Source organism: Dermacentor silvarum, chromosome 7, assembly GCF_013339745.2.
Source record: "Dermacentor silvarum isolate Dsil-2018 chromosome 7, BIME_Dsil_1.4, whole genome shotgun sequence".
NCBI classification, from domain to species: domain Eukaryota; kingdom Metazoa; phylum Arthropoda; class Arachnida; order Ixodida; family Ixodidae; genus Dermacentor; species Dermacentor silvarum.
Window position 1 is genome coordinate 25528750 of NC_051160.1, and position 20735 is coordinate 25549484.

At 45.4% G+C, this 20735-nt stretch overlaps 1 protein-coding gene across 1 annotated transcript in view; it reads left to right on the forward strand.

Moving 5' to 3' along the window:
• The first annotated feature begins 227 nt into the window (after nt 1-227).
• LOC119457757 (uncharacterized PE-PGRS family protein PE_PGRS54-like) overlaps nt 228-20735 on the forward strand; it is a 95800-nt gene continuing 75292 nt past the window's right edge. The window contains exons 1-6 of the mRNA XM_049670431.1: nt 228-504; nt 6411-6473; nt 8244-8300; nt 14507-14554; nt 16199-16264; nt 18326-18391. Coding sequence (XP_049526388.1) covers nt 444-504; nt 6411-6473; nt 8244-8300; nt 14507-14554; nt 16199-16264; nt 18326-18391 — 361 coding nt within the window. The 5' untranslated portion in view covers nt 228-443. The remainder of the gene's footprint in view (nt 505-6410; nt 6474-8243; nt 8301-14506; nt 14555-16198; nt 16265-18325; nt 18392-20735) is intronic.

Here is a 20735-nt window from a genome sequence, read left to right on the forward strand (position 1 = left end):
TACTTCGTATGGCCAGATTATCAAAAATGCACCCGAGATCATGCCCGGACCGAATTAACGGAAGCCAACTCCTGATGGCCGTCGTCAGATGCGAAGGAAACGGCTGCAAGCAGGAGTGTTAAATTGTTCGCCAATACAGCTGACTACTTTTGTAGAATCCACTGAACTTGCGCAAGCATGGCCCCATTGTCCACTCAAGCCGCGCGACCTTGATTTTCTGCACATAAGCTCTCTTTACGGCGTTGGCAGTTGCAGGCTGTGTTCTAGAAAAAGAACGCTGTAACAGAGCATTTCGAAAATTTTATCCTGCTTGCCAGGGCCCTTTTTCGCAAGCAGCAGCCGCGGCCCCTAGTGGTCGTTGGGTTTATAAGCAGGTCTCACCATTTCTAACGCTCTTGGCAAGTGGACCGCCGTCGACGCTGGTTCTGGAAAGGAAAAGAACAATGACGTTCCTTTTAATTGCCGTGGTCGCACTTCTTCTGGATGTAGGGTTCGGTCGGTTAGGTGAGTACACTTTATAATCACCGTTAACAGTTTCGTAACAACATAAAATTGCCTAACTATGTAATATTGTCAACGTGATGAAATTGTCGCGTGGCGTAAGCCACGAATACTTAGCTGTAGAACAACTCTACATTCTTAGGCACTATTGAACGGGGGCCGCAGTTAATTTTTTTATAACAGCGGCGGGGGAGGGGGAGGGGGGGGGGCGGGAGGACTAGGAAGTATAGACAAAATTTCTAGCCTATTTCAGTTTTTGATATCTTTGACGCTGTACAGTTTGAAGCCCAGTATACTAAATTGGCAATGTGCAGAGGTACCACAGTTTCTACTAACATAATGACTGGAAACCTTCCATTTTTTATCTTAGACCAATGACTTGGCTTGTTTTCTAGGCTACAGGTATCTGCAGTGATTAGAGCCGCCTACGAGCTCAAGCGCCTAACTTTTCAAGAAATGCCGGTATTTGTCGATCGACATAGCCGGAAACACTAAACGCCCGCCGTATTGGCAGTTATGTAGTCGGCACATGGCTGCTTGGTAGGGTTCACGTCATACATTGCATTGCCGCTGTTGGCATTCATTCGCCGTTTTTCTTAATTATCTTTTATTCTTTAATATAATTCTACAGCCACCAAGTGCACTGTGTGCAAAGCTCTTGAACGAAAAAGCCTAGTACATGAAAGAAAACAGAAAGAATATAAGAACCTCCTGCGTATTTGGCAATGGATTCACTAATGTCGTAGAGAAAAGAGGAAATATTCGACCAGTTACCTTGCAATTTATTTATTTTACTAATTTTTTTTTAATTTGAGACACTGCATCCCATAATGGGGCTATCGCAAGAGTGGGGAACAAACATACATAAAGAATTATACAATTCACAAAAATCATACCAAACATTAAAACACAAAGCATATATATGAAAGGCTGGTAGAGGGAGCCCCAAATAGCCTTTCAGGAATTCCTTCCAGGGTAAACAACGGGTTGTGCAATGGCAGATCATTGCAGCGTTGATTAGCCATAGAGAAAAAAAAACCGCCCTACTGCTAGTCTAAAAGGCAGATAAGTTAAGCTACTTTTTTCTTGTGAATAGGGGCTTTTGCATGGTACTGATATACGTTAGGGGCGGTGTAGTTTTGAGAGTAAAACAGGGCTTGTATTTGAGAGACTCGCACTTGAGCGAGTCAAATACGAGCAGGAAAAAATACAGCTAGATATCAGTTAAAAGGCCACAATTTTACGACAATGTATATCAATACTAGCGCTGTTTTAAACCCTATAGAGTTTCAAACCAAATATGTCGTGTTAAGTACCTCCTTTGCGGGGAGAAAACCTGGCATGAAACCTCTCACGATAAGCATTTCATGGAGAGGCGACAAGCACCCGTCGACATGTGCTCGGCGGCACTCTCTATGAGAATATTCACTCCGCATGTCACTGCTAAGTTCCAAGCGGTTTCCGTTGTATACGTACGAATTCTCGTCGAGAAATACCTGCTTGACATTGAATCTATCAAAATGTTATCCAGACTGTACGGAAAACCGTACGGTATGTCGAACTTACCAAAACATAGAGTTCGCTGCCATTAAAACATCAGCATATGTTAGCAGCAGCAATTATCAGATCCGCAACGTTCGCGCTAGAAAATGCGATAGTGACTGCACTACAATAAAGCGGCCTAATTACTAAATTTTTGCATCAACATAGACGAAGCCAACTAATTAATAAAGCATATAATGGCAAGTGATTCTCCTGCCTAGAACAGGAAAAATGGTATTCGAAGTTGGCTCTTCAAAATAGTACAAAACGCTAAGTGGAACTTTTATTAAGTAGCTTTAGCTCACTGCCCATTTTAATTTCTCAAGTCAAACACAAGTAAGGAACGCAAGTGCTCTAATTACGCGACAACTGAACTGATTTTAATAAACGTTCTTAGATTAAATGTGGAATACCAGCGATCGATGCTTTACTAAACATTACTAAATTTGCGTGAATAAGTTTATGAAATTAATCGAAATTCGAGGCTTGCAATTCTTTAACACTGCACGTAAAATACATATCCCGATCTTGTAGTCTGTCTTTTAGGTCACTTGAAGCGAAGGAATTTCATTTATTGATTTGCAACTTGCCTCAAATAGTAGCATTGTTAAGACGAGTTTACAAAGGACACATTAAAATTACTCGGAGAAATTGAAGTGGGTGTCCGAACAGATACCGCTTAAAAACTTGTGAGGGCTCTTACTGCTCAATTAGTTAATTACCTTGAGGCTTCATTTTTGCCTTTGATTTTCGGTCATATTTTTACACAACTGAAATTTGACACCTGCTTCCAGTAGGTAAATTTGCTGCAGAGGCAGTCACACCAGTGGATACCGGACAGAGCGATTGCTCCCTTCCCAAGTAGTTGAGTTCCCGAGACGAAGGCCCGTCCTAAGGGTTGTGGTCTATTAGAATGCTACTCACAGCGCTGAGGATTCGCAACTTGAGGTGATGTGTTTCAGAAAACTAAAAATAAAGTACTCCAAGGTTTCACAGCCTGAATTTGCTGATGTATGCATTTTGATCATGCGGTTATAAACAATATTTCTTGCAGTTTTTTTTTTATGCGTGAGGTAAATTAGGATTGAAAATCCGCACTATGAACAAAAGTTATTTGATACGTCACTTGTTCAACCGATGACGCGAGCACGTCCTGTGCGTTTTGTACAAGCTGTCAACGTGTCCACGCGATTAGTATCCCTTTCCGTGTTTGTAATTTGAAAACAATATAGGCAGACTTCACCCAGTTTAGAGGTATCTAGCGAAAACTAGAGTTGTGTTCAGCCGTTGAGAGCGCGTCAAAGTACGCACGAAATCGCAACTTTGTAACATATACGAGGTGAGTGAGTGAAAGTGAGTGAGTGAAATAACTTTATTGGAGGTCCGGCGAGGACGCGAACTCGTCGCGCAACCGCCGGACCGTGATTTGCCTGTCTAGAGCGGAGCTACGCAGAAGCGAGTCCCACTCCTCCTTGCTGAACTTGGGGTTTCTCGACCCGCACTCCCAGAGCATGTGTGCTAGAGTGGAGGCCTACCCGTAGGACGGGCTGGCGTTGTCGCTATATACGTCGGGGTAACCTTCGCGTAGAACGGCCAGATACGGATATGTGCTGGTCTGTAAAAGCCTAAAACGGCTTGCGCCCTATTCAACTTGGGGTGAGGGGCTGGTAAAACCCTTCTAGACATGTAGAACATTTTCGTAACCTTGTTGTGAGTAACGGGAGCATCCCTGTGACCGTAGGGGGAGGGGAGTCGGCGCTCCTTACAGAGGAAGCACGGTTGGTGAGTTCGGTGCGGTGCAGAAACGTGATTTTGATAAATGAAAGTGTGCAATGACGCACGTGCACGTGGTGGTCGAGACGTCAAAGTCATCGCATTCTAAGCAAGCTGTCGCATACTTAGAGTAACCCGTGCTAACTTTTGGCCTATAGCTCTAATGGTTCTCATGAGGTTGATCACTTTAGTGTGAAAATTATGTACTGTCGCCGTGTCTGCGCCTCAACGTTCTTAGAAGTCATCTTATAGTTGGCCTTTCGCTTCGTGAACCTCAGGCGATTAAGAATTAGTTGCAGCAACACTGCTTAGTTCTAGGACCGGATCAAGGCCAATGATATTCTCAAAGCAGGAGGAACAAATATATGCTGTTTCCGCACGTACCACAAGAAAGGCTGTGGGTATCTCTACTCAGTCAAGCAATTGACTATCTGATTTGATTTTACAACACAAATATAAGCTGTGCGAATGCTTCACCTTGACGATCTGCAGCGGAAATTCCCTACCACTAGGAGTTCTGCTGAGAATCGAAGGGCTATTGGAGAGGGAATATAATAGTTTCCAGTTACGAACTGATCAAGTGTACGCGTTGCCTCGTAGATAAATTCTTTAGGTGCAGAGTGATCTTTTTACGCCAAACGTAGATGGCCCGTCTGTCAAATCAGCGAGATTGTGTTTGTCGCCGCGAGGGAAGCGAGCGCCGGACGGTGCAGCACCAGCGTACGAGAGCGCGTTCACGCCCTTTCCGTTTCTGCTTCGACGCTCGCTGTGCATGTTCGCCGCGGCGTCTCTTCTTTGTATGTGTAGCAAAAATTAAAGGGCACTTAGACATCCCCACGTGTAAGAATGCGAAAGCATTGCGACGGCCTCGTTTGCGGATACTCGCGTGGACGTCCAAAGGAGCTGGGCACAGCTACTGACTGAGAAGTCCAAGGTTCGTCCACCGGAGCGCGTGACAGAAGTCCCCGAAATCAACGCACCGTCGGGCAGCGCCGCGACCCGCGGCGATATATATAAACTGGTACCAGCGCGGTCTGTCTCTGTGGCCACGTGACTTGTTCGCCCATCGGAGCCACTCCTCTCTCATTGGCGGAAACACACGCGGTGTCGCGTGCACTCACACCAATGAAAGCATCGCCTGGTGCGCCGTCTGTCTCGGTGACCACGTGACTTTTTGTACCATTACTGGCCACGCCGCCGGATCTTCAGCTTCAGGAGCCACATAATGCTTTCGCATTAATATGCACTTTCCCTGTGGCGAAGTGAAACTCGCTCTACCTGTTTTCAATTTTAGGGGGAAAGAATTAAAAAAAAACTTAATCGCCGTCTGTTAACTTCGTTTCACATTCTTCTTTTTTTTTTTTTGTACTAATAGCACCTCAACTTTCTCATGCAAATGTCCATATTACCCTCAACCAATCTATTATCACTTTCTCATATTGATCGTGCCAGGGGTCTGCTGGTTGAATAGAACGTAAATTAGCGCTCGCTAAAGTTGCACATAACAGTAAACCAGCGAGAGAAAACGGTGTAGCTAGTGCACAAGATGTTTAGAAACAATTTATCAGGCCACCGGGAACCGTCTCAATGAGCTAGAAAAAGTTGTTCTGTACCACGGAGTAAAATAAGTGTAGCGTCCACAACCGCGTTCGCGCCTGTCTGTTTGCGCTTCGACGCGGCGGTGCTCGGTGAGCATGTTCGCGACGTCCGTACTCTTGCACGTAACCCGCGGTCACGAAGTGAAACTCGCTCTACCTTTTTTTTTTTTTCAATTTTAGCGGGAAAGAGTTAAAAAAATAAATCGCCGTCTGTTAACTTCATTTCACATTCTTCTTTTTTTTTTGCATTAGTAGCACCTCGACTTTCTCATGCAAATGCCCATGTTACCCTCAACCAATCTACTATCACTTTCTTATAATGATCGTGTCGGGGGTCTGCTGGTTGAACAGAACATAAATTAGCGCTCGCTAAAGTTTAGCATAACAGTAAACCAGCAAGAGAAAACGGTGTAGCCAGTGCACAAGATGTTTAGAAACAATTTATCAGGCCACCGGTAACCGTCTCAATGAGCTAGAAAAAGCTTGTTCTGTACATATCTTATCAGCGTTGATATATTCATGGTTTCATCCTAAGTCGAAAACTATTTGACAGTTTGTCACTAATGGGCCGCTGGGTAGGCTGGTAAAAAAAAACATGAATTACTTTGCTTGTGTGAAAATTCGCCGCTCACAAAGTAATTGTGGAAACCCTAATGTACTGAAAACTAACGCTACATAGCAATCTATTATAAGAGGATATACATTGACCTTCATATACATAGGCTGGGGTAGGTCAATTGAGGGCAATGGGGAACCGCTTATCGCATAGCTTAACAGTGTCAATTAACGAATGTCGTTGATGACTTGGACGTCCCCATAAGATGTCAACATACATCTTTCAACCAGCACGTTAACGGAAGCGATAAAATTGTTTACTGCCAGACTTCTGTGAGTACCTCTGGCAGAACTTGAAGGTTATTTTGGAACAATATTCAATTCGCTTACAAAGTTTTTACACCGCAGACTGCCCCAGCACGTGATTACTTTTTTTTTCAGCAACTGTTTCCCTCGGTGATGGGAGCGCCAATGTAACATTGCCTGGTGTTGCGGGGAGCTGGGGTGAGTGAAATTGCTCTTTTCTTGTTAATTGGCTCTCTTCTGTAGTGCTTATTTCCAGCGATGCTCCCCCTGTTTCCCAATTTCCCATGAGAAAAAATGCGATAACTTTTATAGCGCTTTGCTTGCACATAACCTCGCGAAAGCGGGGGAACAACTTGAAAACCGCTGACCTATCACACATATCCCATAATTCCCATGAGGGCACGGCAGCCCTATAAGAAACTCGCATAGACGGCGGCGCCAGTTTACCCTCTAGGTGTTATAGTGAGAAACTCTATGGGTGTTATACGTACTGAACCCACGAGCTCATTAGGAGGCACGCGGTAGAGGGGAACTCGTTTCGATGACCGCAACTCGACTTCATCGAAATGCTGCCGCCGCGGCCGGTATTCATTTCATGACCTCGATCGCACCAGCCCGATGCCAAAGCTGCTCAGCTACTGAGACGGGTAACAAACAGCCTAGCGAGTGGTGAAAGTAAACTAAATAGACGCAACTCACATTCGCGATGACACTTTGTATCGAATTTAGTGAGACAAGAGTGCCTGAGATTGGTATCCGGCAGGTGACAAATTTTCCATTTCATGGAACTTCGTCCACCACGCGGATTACTGCGGAAATCATTTGACATAATGTATACGCTGACCGAGATGCGATCACTTGGCGCAGTCGTGCTCGAACGCGACAACTGAAACATCCACAAGCTTGCGCATTGGGCTCGGGCTAGCCTCTTCGCATGTGGGAAGTCGTTTGATTTCCTTCGTAGTCATATCTTTGGTCTAGGCTAGTATTACAAATGATAGTCGCGGCGCCATATGGACTGTGCATGGCGCCTATTGAAGTGAAAGTTGCACAGACTTTAGAAGTTCGACTTTTCTGTATTTCAAATGACAATATTGTTTGCCACGAGAGTTTCGCCCTTCACATAAGCCACCACAGCACCGAGAACTAAGGCCTTCAATTGTGCATTGTTTAGTTGCGTTGCTAAGCTCCAGCACAGATCGTCCTGGCGCTATCTGTGTAGGTCTTTTAGGTCGGTAGAGCTGTGTTTCTTTTTTACTATTCTTTGCTTTTCACGCGCGCCTTGTCGACAAGCTCAACGACAATGGCTACGCTCCTTTGCAATTTCTCACTTCGGGCGGGAAAGCTTCTACACCAGATGTCACAGCTGTTTGGTGACGTCGGGGACGGAGAGCTTATCCGGAATGGCACACCTTCGCAAATATCCGCCATTGACGTAGACAATTCCATCAATATTTAGTTTATACGTAAAACGCTGATATGTCGACGCAAGAAATGGACAACGAGCTGTCTGCTCCACTCAGATCCATATTCTAACAAGCGGGAAATAATTTTATGCAATAAAAGCTGTATAAGCTGATTGTGAAACGTCTCCCATAATTGCAGAGAAAAACCAAAAGGTCAGACATTAGTAGATCAGTATTTTGATGTATTATAATAATACGACACACAGAAAATCAGAGCTGGAGTCTGCTTCTAAGCATGATGCTCCCTAGCTGAGTTCTACATTAGAAATGGGGCAGCTGCTTCAGTGTCCTGTGACCACAATACTGCACTTCCAAATAGTTCCTCGTGTGTAGCTGTTATCGCCAGTGCGGTGCTGCATATACCAAGCTGCCTTTTTTCGGTGTTACAGAACTTCTGCGGGCCGTTCGCTACTTCCCTATTGAACGCACCTATATATATTGCATGTGCTGAAATTTGCAAGAGCATTATGTGAACTTGAATCATGTAATGCATCCTTTTTAGGTGGTGGCACCTATGGCCTCGGGGGGCAAGGTGCATCATGGACACTTGGAAGTTCAGGTGAGTGACACTGTGGTCTCCTTAGGAGAGTGAATACGATCCTAATTCTCAGTACACCAAAAATTATTTTAACTAACCTTAATCCAACTCCAATAAATAAAACTTCATTAGTATGAAGCCCGCTTGAAATACCTTGTTTTAATGTAAAAAATATAGCAGTGCTTAAGAAAACACACAGTCACAGTTAATGGGAAAATTATCAAAATATAGTGACATCTTGAAAGATATCTCTCTGGAAGGCAACATTCAAAACACAGTTTATTTTTAATATATCATCATCATCATCATCATCAGCCTATATTTTATGTCCACTGCAGGACGAAGGCCACTCCCTGCGATCTCCAATTACCCCTGTCTTGCGCTAGCGTATTCCAGCTTGCGCCTGCAAATTTCCTAACTTCGTCAACCCATCTGGTTTTCTGCCGACCTCGACTGCGCTTCCCTTCTCTTGTTATTCCTTCTGTAACCCTAATGGTCCACCGGTTATCCATCCTACGCATTACATGGCCTGCCCAGCGCCATTTCTTGCGCATAATGTCAACTAGAATATCGGCTATCCCCGTTTGTTCTCTGATCCACACCGTTCTCTTCCTATCTCTTAAGGTTAGTCCTAAGATTTTTCGTTCCATCGCTCTTTGTGCGGTCCCTTACTTGTTCTCGAGCTTCTTTGTTAACCTCCAAGTTTCGGTCTCATATTTTAGCACCAGTAGAATGCAATGATTGTACAATTTTCTTTTCAGCGACAGTGGTAAGCTCCCAGTCAGGATTTGGCAATGCCTGCCGTATGCACTCCAACCCAATTTTATTCTTCTGTGAATTTCTTTCTCGTGATCAGGGTCCCCTGTGAGTAATTGACCTATAGATAAACGTACTCCTTTAGACTCTAGAGGCTGACTGGCGATCCTGAATTCTTGTTCCCTTGCCAGGCTATTGAACATTATATTTGTCTTCTGCATATTCATCTTCAACCCAATTCTTACACTTTCTCGATTAAGGTCCTCAATCATTTCCTGTAATTCGTCTCCATTGTTGCTGAATAGGACAATGTCATCTGCAAACCGAAGGTTGCTGAGATATTCGCCGTTGATCCTAACTCTTAAGCCTTCCCAATCTAAGAGCTTGAATACTTCTTCTAAGCATGCAGTGAATAGCATTGGAGAAATTGTGTCTCCTTGCCTGACCCCTTACTTGATAGGTAACTTTCTAGTTTTCTTGTGGAGAATCAAGGTAGCTGTGGAATCCTTGTAGACGTTTGCTAAGATATTCACGTATGCCTCCTGTACTCCTTGATTGCGCAATGCCTCTATGACTGCTGGTATCTCTACTGAATCCAATGCCTTTTCATAATCTAAGAAAGCCATATAGAGAGGTTGATTGTACTCCGCAGATTTCTCGATTACTTGATTGATGACATAGATATGATCCTATCGTAGAATATCCCTTCCTGAAGCCAGCCTGTTCTCTTGGTTGGCTGAAGTCAAGTGTTGCCCTGATTCTATTGGAAATTATCTTGGTCAATATTTTATACACTACTGAAAGCAAGCTAACGGGTCTATAATTATTCAGTTCTTTAACGTCTCCCCCTCTTATGGATCAGTATAATGTTGGCGTTCTTCCAGCTCTCTGGTACACTTGAAGTTGTGAGGCATTGTGTATAAAGGGCCGCAAGCTTTACAAGCATATCTCCTCCATCTTTGATTAAATCTACTGTTATTCCATCTTCTCCAGCAGCTTTTCCCCTGGTCATGTCTTTCAAGGTCCTTCTAACTTCATCGCTTATTCGTCGCTATATAATTATATAGAGCAGGTGAACTCGGGCACGAAAACCTTGCCGTCCACCAGGCTGTAGTTGCGTAGTGAATCATTTAGGTGTCCTAAAAATAAATTGCGCACTTTGAAGAAGAATTCTAGGTCATGATATTCAATTCCGGACTCGTGCATTTTTTGGGCACTTACTCTATCATCCAAGCCAATTAGAAAACAGCGCTAGGCCGAGCAATTCGACAACTCTAAGTGCTAGAAGCCCATGTTGTGGATTTGTGAAAAAATTACTTGTTTAATTCAGGAGAAAAACCTTGCGGAGATGCCAATGCAATCTTACACTTTCCTTGTAAGGTGGACAACGGCAAATCATTCGTATTGGTCAGATGCGCTAGATGCGATATTCCTTCTCTCTCTTAACCATCTCTCTCTTGGCTGTGAATCTGATGGGAAAGACAATTTGGATATGTAGTTCAATTTTACTCCGAGCGTGGTCGCTGTTTTATGATCAACGCGTCCGTTACAGCTTAAAACTCTAAGAAATTTATATAAGCCGCTACAGAGGAAATAGCTTTCCGGGAAACGCGCACGGTTTCTGTACGACCACTTGAAGAAAACTTCAAACGAATATTATCAGTCTTGTCGAGCACGAACAACGGAAAACTGAAATCCACAATGTGCCGAAGATGACAGCGGCTATGTTATGCAATATTTCCGGAGTAGTCCTAAAGGCCGTAAACGGCGCAGAAGTTTGGTTGCAGGACTTAATGAATAGGATTCTTGCACGCCACTACAGGTGACATTCTGCTCCCGCGATAACACTAGAATTTCACGACGGAAGCTCCTCTACTATATCTATCTGGATGGATGCGATTTTGTTCGAGCGGCAATGCTGCTCCCGTTCCCTTGAGGGCACTACGTGAGGTGAATTGGCAAATGCAGTAATGTTTATGCAACCAGATACCAATTCCAGCCTTGAGATTAGGCAGAGTGTTGGTATACTATTCCAGGTGCGCGTGCCAGCAGCTAAAATGAAGCAATGTTACGTGACGTGTGGTGACAACTTAGCATGTGCAAATCAACAACTGAAGCACAAGAGGAAAGAAGCAAACACCTGCACAAGGAACGGTTGAGGCAAATTAAACAGAGGGAATAGGAACGCGAGACTTTGAAGGTACCTGTATCTCTGCAACGCCAATAATGGTTAGAGAACAGCACGCTGATTTGCAAGTAGCTCCAAAGAGCAAGGTATCTTGAAAGATAAAGTAAGCCATCCCGAGAAAACTTTTTTTTTCACATCTAAAATGCAATATGGAAAGTTCTGAGCACTGCCAAATATATTCTGAAAATGTATCCTGAAACCTCCCCCCGGCGTCCTGGTTTACTTATTGAGGCTAGAGCTGGGGGTGATGAGTACAAAACACTGCAGGTAAACGTTTGACAACTTAGAAAACATTCGCCGTTGCTGCATGCATCCATAAATTGAATGAAACCCTAAGTAAACGAGTAAACACGAATATCCGAAAAGCATTTGGATTTAAAAGCAGCCACGGCCCACAAATTAGAAGAAAAATTTGGGTAGGCTGTATTAAGGACGCCGACGCATTGGTGTACGTGAAACGTTTTGTGCGTGCTGCAGAGAGTCTATGGGCACTAGGTCACAGAAACTACGCAACCAAATACACAAGTTACGTTGATTCGCGCATCAGAAAGGCTAAATGTTTAACTTATGTTACACCTAGTGGGCGTGTTACGGCCTAATTTTGTGATCGCGCTCGCTCCCTATTCGTAGTGGGCCCGTCTGTCTAGCAGAGGGTGTTTGAGCATAGACGCACTTTCTGTGGGCCTAGTTGACGCATACTTGACTTGACAAAAAGAGACGGCACAAAAGGAAGGCCAAACACGCCTGTCTTGTGTTTGACATTCCTTCTGTTCCGTGACTTTCTTGCGCCTGAAAAATAATTTGTCAAGTCTGCACCAACTAGGCCCACAGAAAGTTCTTCGAAGCCATAGTTCCTCTGTATCGGGCCCGTTTTTTTGTCTGTGTTCAAGTTCACGTCGCAGCGTCGACTTTTCTGTCACGCACATCGTCACAACTACGTAAAAGAAAGCGCCTGTCCTGTGTTTGACCTTCCTTTTTTGCCGTGTTTATGTTTGCGTCTTAAATTTTTTTTTGACAGTAGAGTAAAAACAAATGACCCCCCCCCCTCCCCCCTGCTGGTGGTGCCCGAGACGGTCATGTACCGCTCGAGCCCCGAAAATGTAGATATGTGGGGCTCCGGCGCTTGCTTCAAGTTTCTACGCTTGCGCTCTCTATGGAGACGGAAACGTTCCGCCGTGGTCGATGGGGTGGGATATCCCTAGGTCTTGCTGCCTAAGTTTCTTCAGCCCACTTCTGGGCCCAGTGTGTCGCACGCGGGGGCGCCATAATTTCTGCAAAAAAAATGCACACTTGTAGGCCTCATAACTACTCATGAGCATAGGTTTGAGTTTGACACTAACTATGGCCGAGTGAGTTCTCTTAAAGGCGACCACTTCCGCTCGGATCGATAAGCGTGCTGCCGAGCTATGCCTCTCTGAAGGCCGAGTGAAAGGCTAAATTTAGCTAGATTGCGTCATGCTTGGCGCTACAACTGCGCCATCTGAGCAGGCAACACATGCATAATAGAGCAATGGCCTCCCCCGTCTACAGAACAATATCAAAGTAAGGAGCGTTGGCAGTACGGTTGAAAATATATAATCAATAATGCTACAAGAAATGTTGATTACATGCGTCTTTAGCAATATTCAGGACGTTTCAAGTCAAAGTGTAGAGTCATGTAACAGGAGGCTGGCCAATAGGCACCGGGCGGCCGTTGTAAGGCGCCAGCGGCGCGCCGGCGATATGCTGGCGAACAGCGCCGTGAACGGCACCTGTCAGAGCACTGGCATGTGAAGCAGACGACGGGACCAAGGCGCTCGGTGCTTCCAGTGATTTGGCACTGCGGGTTTTAAGGGCTGACGCACCGGAAAACGCATTTTCGTGTGTCTGCTTTTGAGAAAGGTCGTCACTTGTACGAGGCAGATCACATTCGTGGCATCAAGTAGTATATAAAGCAGAAAACGAGCGCAAATTGCGATGCAAATGCACCACGCGAACGGAGCTCACCGCGGCAAGATAACACGTGGAACTCCAGCAGTTATATTCCAGATGTTATTTTGCTGTGCGCGTTAACATTCTCGCGTATTTAATCATGTAAATAGGCGAAGAACACAAAAATTATGGAGAGAGAAAAAAAAAAGGAGACATACGTCTTCCTTATTCTGTTTCTTGAGCTGCTTCGCCGATCGGACATGTGTCAGTCGTTCTCTGTCCGTTGTAGTTCTTTTATCTTTGCAATGCTTCCCCATTTTTAATTGCTTATAAACTAGCCCAATCTTCAGTCACGGCCCATTTTATATAACTTAGCGCGACGGGAGCCGTCGGTGGCGGCGAGTGTGAACACGCCACTGCGTTGGCGTTCGCCGTCGATGCACAGCACAGTCGTGTGCCGGACTCAACCAGAGTTTGGAATTGCTACGAACGAAAATGTACATTAAAGGAAGACTGATATACTGATAAGACGGCAAAATGACGACAAATCTGAGTGTTCGCCTTCGGTGCCCAAGCTCCGGAGCCGTTACACTGCGGAGGCGAAGACAGCCAAGTGGGACACGAAGCTCTTGCGTATGAACGGCTCTTTTATTAACGTTAGAACAACTAGACCATAGCAAATCAGCGTCGGAAATGTACAGTGCCCAGCGATTGAAGCGCTGGCAGCGCGCGGCTGCTGCCGTTCTTTTTTTTTTTTTTTTTTTTTTTGCGCCACACAGAGGTTCTCGCTTTCACTCTACACCACAATATATCAGTTTGTGTCACCAGCGCTTATAATCAGTGCAAGAAACGTTGGCGACCATGCGTTTCGAGTAACGCGTTTGAATGGCTGAGCACTGTACGCGCTGTTGCCTACAGACCGCACATATACAGACTTTCCGCCTGAAAAACGCAATGCCGCGATGAACAACGTTTGAATTTAATGGCCTAACCAGCTTAAGTCATGTTTCAGTAACTGTTGGTGCACCCAAAAACGCAACATGTTTGATCAGACTTGGTTTCAAGGCAGCGCCTGCTGCGCGCGGCCCGGCCGCCACATGCCATACATTCGCGGCGCAGCCGCATGAAGGCGCCACCCGTCCAAATTCATCCCGCGCCCGGTGCCTATATGTGGAAAAGGATGGCAAAATAGATAAGCCCAGAATATATGTGATATGTTAAAGCACATCTTATATAGCACAGACTGGAACATGTGTGGAATTGTTCTTCGCTATCAAAGGGACTCCTGAGAGTGCATATCATTCAACTGCGGAGATTTGAAGGAATTGCAAGTGAACAGGTTGAATGGCGTTCTTTTTGGCATCTCTCACAGGTGGGAATGGTGTATCATGGTCCGGAGGTGGGGGAATGGGAGGATTAGGTGAGTACAGCTGAGCTTCAGCCTCCTCCGAGAAGCGAGCACCATGACAATTCCCAATGGCATAAAACTTGTCGTGTACAAACGTTCTAGGTCACCTTAAAACTTCCTCTTGGCGTGAATCGTGGGGTGTCCGCTGAAGGGATGAATTAAAAGCAGTATAAATAACTGAGAACTATGTACGCTGCACGGTTCTCGGCGCATGAAATATTTAGGAGAACGGTGTCAGCATTCGAACAGCTAGCCTTGAGAAACGTATAAATCCATTTCCTCGAAGAAGCAATTATAGGAAACAAATTAGTGAGATATGAAAAAGCATCATGGCATCATCGAGAAAATAAAAATACATACAGTCAATGTCTCTAGAGTGACAGTGTCATTCACGGGCAGCACTGTGTCCTACCAAGAAACTGTTTGTCGATATGTTGTCACAAAGGAAATATGAGAAAGAAAGGGCGACGCCTCCCTCTGCTCTCAGCTGTTCAAGTCGTCTTCACAAAGCGTTGGTACTGAATTTCGACAGTAGAATTTGGCTTTGTGAGTGCCTCTGATAATGATACGTCAATCATCTAATGCAAATGGTAACACAGTGCTAACGTCCCTGGTCCTTCTATATTTCTTGCACATCTCCACATCCTTCCTACCCTGGGCCCTAATTTACAGCTCCGTATTCCATCCGACCTTGCACGACTTTACTGCACCCTTCTAATACATCTGTGGCTTGGAATAGCCCTTTCAAATGTGTACTCATTTCTGACCGGAATGACCAATAGCCCACTTTGTGACTTCTGTGGGTGCAGCGAAATGATCCCGCACCTTCTTTGCCAGTGCCCTCGTTTCAGCCCGAAAAGAGCAGCCTTCTCATCTACGCTAGAGCAACAGGATAAGCGCCCAAACACGGAAATTAAATGTTTTGGAAACTGGCCTACACGAGCATCAGCGCGAGCCGCTATGAAGGTGCTGCTGCGTTATTTAAGAGATATTGGACCGTGTGACAAGTTGTGACTGTTCAGTGTGAGAGGTAGAATATATAAGTGGGACGTTGACACTCTGTATTACCATAGAACGCCTTCGCAAAATATGTGACAGCGCCCACAGGAACAGTTCTGTATTGTTTTTTTCTTTTTGTTTTTCTTCATTTTCTCTCCACTTTCGCGTCGTTTTCTTCCTCCCGATAAAGGGTAACCAACCGGATATATCCTCTCGTTAAACTTTATACGAACCTCTGCGTGGTTGCTCAGTGGCTATGGTGTTGGATTGCTGAGCACGAGGTCGCGGGATCGAATCCCGGCCACGGCAGGCCTCATTTCGATGGGGGCGAAATGCGAAAACACCCGTGTACTTAGATTTAGGTGCACGTTAAAGAACGCCAGGTGGTCTAAATTTCCGGAGTCCCCCACTACGGCGTGCCTCGTAATCAGATCGTGGTTTTGGCACGTAAAACCCCATAATTAAATTTTTTTAAACTTTCTATATTTCCTTTGCCTTAGTCTTTACCTCGCTCTGTCTTTCTTTCGTGCATCTTCCCGTTTCCCAAACACCACTCCGTCTACTTCGACTATCACGGCGTATTTAGACAAAAGCTAGAATCGAGATGCTCTTCCAGACACAAGCGTGTGGACTTGATGCCACTTTCTTCTTCCTCAGGAGCCAGTGGTACAGGTGGAAGCTCTGGAGGTGCCGGAGGATTATCATCTACATTTGGCTCTTCAGGTAAGTGAAGCTGCAATCACTTCTACTGACAAAAGAAAACCCTACTGAAACTCTTCTACAGCAAGTCCTCGCTTGAATAGACCTTAAGAGGTAATTAAAATGTTCAATCTCGAAGTAAGACTTTACTGATGCAGAGAGTGAGTACAAGAGTTTGATTACTTTCGAAAAAACGACAGTCCGTCTAGTATCATGTGAGTGCTGCAGATGCCGACGTGCGTTACAAAACAACGTGTTATTGAGCCATTGGAAGATGCGTTGATAAGAAATCTTGGAAGTATTCGCTATCTACAAGAAGGGCAGGTCATAAGTCAGCGAGCTGCCTACTGCTTCCTTCATTAGAATTATTTGATTGTTTAAAGCCTATAAATATGCATTTTAATGTGTGTAAATCTTTTATTTATATTTATTGCGCCGGCGCAATTAAATGTTAGTGTTATCTCAATTCTGTAGCTCCATTCTGTATGCTTTTCTGCTATGCAGTGTACACCTAATGTGTGTAACCGGCGGGGCTTAAGGAGGAATTTGAGTTATTAAAAGGCAAAGAGGCTGACCTGAGCTAATGCGGTCTATCCTGCAACTCTGCGCTGGATGAAGGATGCAACTATATAATTCAAATACAGTCTAGGTGCTGTTTTTGTTACAATATGTTTCATGTGACTGTGTCAGCCTAAAATCGAAACATAGTTGATGCGACAAAAGACACGAGAGGTTGAATGGTTTTTCCCGCATCGTATGGTAAAGTTACGTATATATACACGTGACCATTTAAACGAAGCTGTAATAATGTCGCGTAATCTCACAGGAGCTGTTCAGTAGTGCTTGTCCCTAAAATCGGTATTTGCAGTATAAAGGAAACAATAGCGGTAGTGTTAAGCGAAATTTTTTATTGTGCTGGACTAGAAAAAAGTCGTCGTTTCGCCGGAATGCCGAAGCATCTACTGCAATAGCAAATTAGTAGACTGCAATAGCAATTATATACGAAGTGAGAATAGCAGCTTTAACGGCCGCATAAACTTTTAAACATTCCCACACTAACTAAATTAACAAGCATGGTGTCACGTGCGCACAAGCAAACATGAACACATCTCACTCGATGACCGCTCACACTCGCTGTCAAAACGCTGGCGTGAGGAAGCACGGCAGCAGCAGCGAATGAAGTGACATTTGTGCTGTCTATCGCTTTAATGGAAACTGAGTGGCAAGAACACAGCACGCATAAAGGTGTGAGCCGTCGGCGCACCTAGACTCTGCCCCCAAGGCAGACCGCTTTCAAGATAGAGCCCACGCGACCGCGCACGGTCACGTAATACGCAGTTACTACCAAAGTACAACGCCGCTCCCCCCCCTCCCTCCCTTCCTCCCCGCCGCCTTTTGCGCGACGGCAGGAGGTGCGTTTCCTCCCCGCTTTCCTCCCTTGCGCGCGCGAGATTGAACCGCGGTCTTCGGCACCGCGAGATAAGGCGCGCGCGACAGCACGCGCTCATGCTAAGTACGCAGTTGCTGCCGGAGTAAAACGCCGCCCGACCCCCTTCCTCCCGCGCTCCCTCCCCGCTCCCCTGACTGCGCTCGCGAGATCGAACCGTGATGAGCGGTTCACCCTGCGCGCGGTGGGGAAATGCGCAGTTGCTATAGGAGAGCAACCCCGCAACGCAAGTTGGGACTGCTCAATGTGACAGGTAGAACATATCATATGGACGTTGACACCATGTATTACTATATATATATATATATATATATATATATATATATATATATGTAACGCCTTCGCAAACTATGTAACAGTGCCCACGCGAACAGTTCTGTATTGTTTTTCGTTTATTTTCTTCTTTATCTTTCATCTTTCACATCCTTTTGTTCCTTCCCGGATACGGGATAGCCAACCCGATATATCCTCTCGATAACCTTCCCGTCTTTCCTTTGCATTTGCCTTGTGCGTGTTCCCTTTTTCCAAACACCCCTCCGTCTATTTTGACAATGATCGTGTACTTTGACAAAAGCTAGAATCGAGATGATCTTCCAGATACAAGCGCGTGGACTTGATTCACCTTACTTCTTTCTCAGGAGCCGGTGGTGCAGGTGGAAGCTTAGGAGGTGCCGGAGGATTGTTATCTACATATGGCTCTTCGGGTAAGTGAAGCTGCACTGCATTCTCTTTACAAAAGCAAAGCCTACTGAAACTATTGTACAGCAAGTCCTCGTATTAATGGGCCTTAAGAGGTGACTAGAACGTTCCATATCAATGTGACACTTTGTTGACGTGGAGAGCGAACGCAAGTGTTTGATTGCTTTCGAAAAAGCAACTGCCCGCATGTCCGTGCTGCACATGCCGACGCATGTTTCAAGACGCATTGTTGAGCCATTGGGAGATGCGTTCATGAAAAATCAACTTCCTTTTCGGAACTGCCCCGTTCCGAAAAGAATAAAATATGGCAGCCCGCCGATCGCTCCGGCGCTGGCTACTTGAAAATGCCGACTAGAATGAATTTCTCTGCGCACAATAAAAATTTTTGCGTGATTGTATAGCGTTGTCGAGCACTTCAAACACGTATACATCACTCTGCCAACTCTTCATCGCTGTTAATCCTTTTCAGCAACATTTTTATTGCGATAGCAATTATATGGACACTCCAAAGCAGATTTCTGCCGTCGGCGTCGCCGTCACCGTGAGGTTCCGTATGACGTCAATGGAGATGAAATCGTCGCCGCGCGCCGAACGCTGTATGTGCGCGTGAAAGGGAGCGAGGGACGCGCGAGGGACGCGCGCTTTCACGGGGAGTGAATCCACGGCGGAGAACAAACGCACGTTCTGCGCCTTGCTCCCTTAAGGGCTGCAGAAGTAGGGGTCTCATTCCTCCTTTACAATCACCATATATGTAGAGCAAACGCGCCTTCTTCCGACGCGCGAAACGCCGTGGGGGGGGGGGGGGGGGGGAGGTAAGGGAGGCGACGTTTAGCTGCGGCACCAAGTGCCTATTTATATCAGAGGCTCTGGCAACAGTCACCAACGCCGCACGCATTTTGTGCGAACGCGGGCATAACGCCGACGGCGTCGACAACAGTTCTGCGCGTTGCTGGTGCTGCTGCATGTCCAAATTTATACAGCTGATAAAACTACTATCCTTACTCCGTATAGCTCTCTACAAATTTGCTATCGCAATTGATGCTTCGCCTTTCAGGTGAAACTGTGACTTTTTTTACCTTCAGTTGTCGGCGAGATTTTGGACTATCGCCGTAAGCTAAGCAAGGGGAAGCGGACCGATCGTATACGCCAGTTCCATGCTCCTCATCCTGATATCTACGTTCGCTGCGCTATAGCTCGGACCCACCAAAGCCTCTCCACTTCAGCGCGCTCATCACCTCTTGTCAGCCAGTCAGATAAGAAAACATTGTCAAGGTATGCAATGCAATTTCCGTTCAAAGCAAACAAAGGTGTCTTCCTATAAATGACGAAAAAGTTTTATTGTAACGTTCAAACAAAGCGGCGGGTCACGGCCCGATCCTCGAGTAAGTGGTTACGCAGATTTGACGTCAAGATATTGGTATAAAACCAAGATGAAATAGTTTTGCATTATACGACTCCTGGTCGATGAACGGTAGCGTATCAGCACTTTGCACGCTTCTGTAGATGTCACGTTGTTGCCACGAAAGTACTTGACTTTGAACAAGGATATCGTACTGATCATTCTGAAAGGGTGCAAATTTTTTGGTGAGCGGTGGGCAGGTTTATTGAGGACACTGCGGGGGGCAAGCCCCGCATGCGGCAAGTACGTTGGCCGTGCGATGCTTCAATGTGCCCTGTGTTGCTGGCAGGCAGCCACGTTGCCCCTTTGTCTTTGTCACGCTGAACTTCCAGACGTCAGTTGAAACTGAAGACACCTCTCACACAAAACTTGCCATAAACTTTCCCGGGAACATGAATGCCATAACATGAATGTAATTTAAATGGAGAATAAATGGCATAAAACTTCCCCTGAACTAATACCACAGGTAATCAGTAAACTTGCTTTGAGTAGGAAACATGTCCGCTGAAGTGACTAATTAAAGACAGCTAAAATAAGGAATCGGGAGCTCATAAGCGCTTGAGTGAACATTGTCCCTGGAACACCACATGCTAAGGAATAAGCTTTATTTCCATTCGAAGAAAGCGCTTTGGCAGAACTATAGAACAAGAGAACTTTTTCTCGGCCTAGTCGGTTCTTGCTGAGTGACATATTTGCCGCAAAAAGCTTTTTACTTTTTATTTATTTAACCTGTTGCGTGTGCGTCTTGCGGCAATTATGTCGTTAAGCATAGAACAATATTCTCGGAAAATGAAGTAAAGAAAAAGCGCATCGCAGAGACAGTTAAAAGGCGTCATTACACATTGGACAAAATTGCAATTGCAAGCCAGTGAAATGAAAGGTGAAATAACTGAAGGATTCATTAAAAAGCTTTCTCTCTCTCTCTCTCTCAAGGGTGTCACATCGTATCC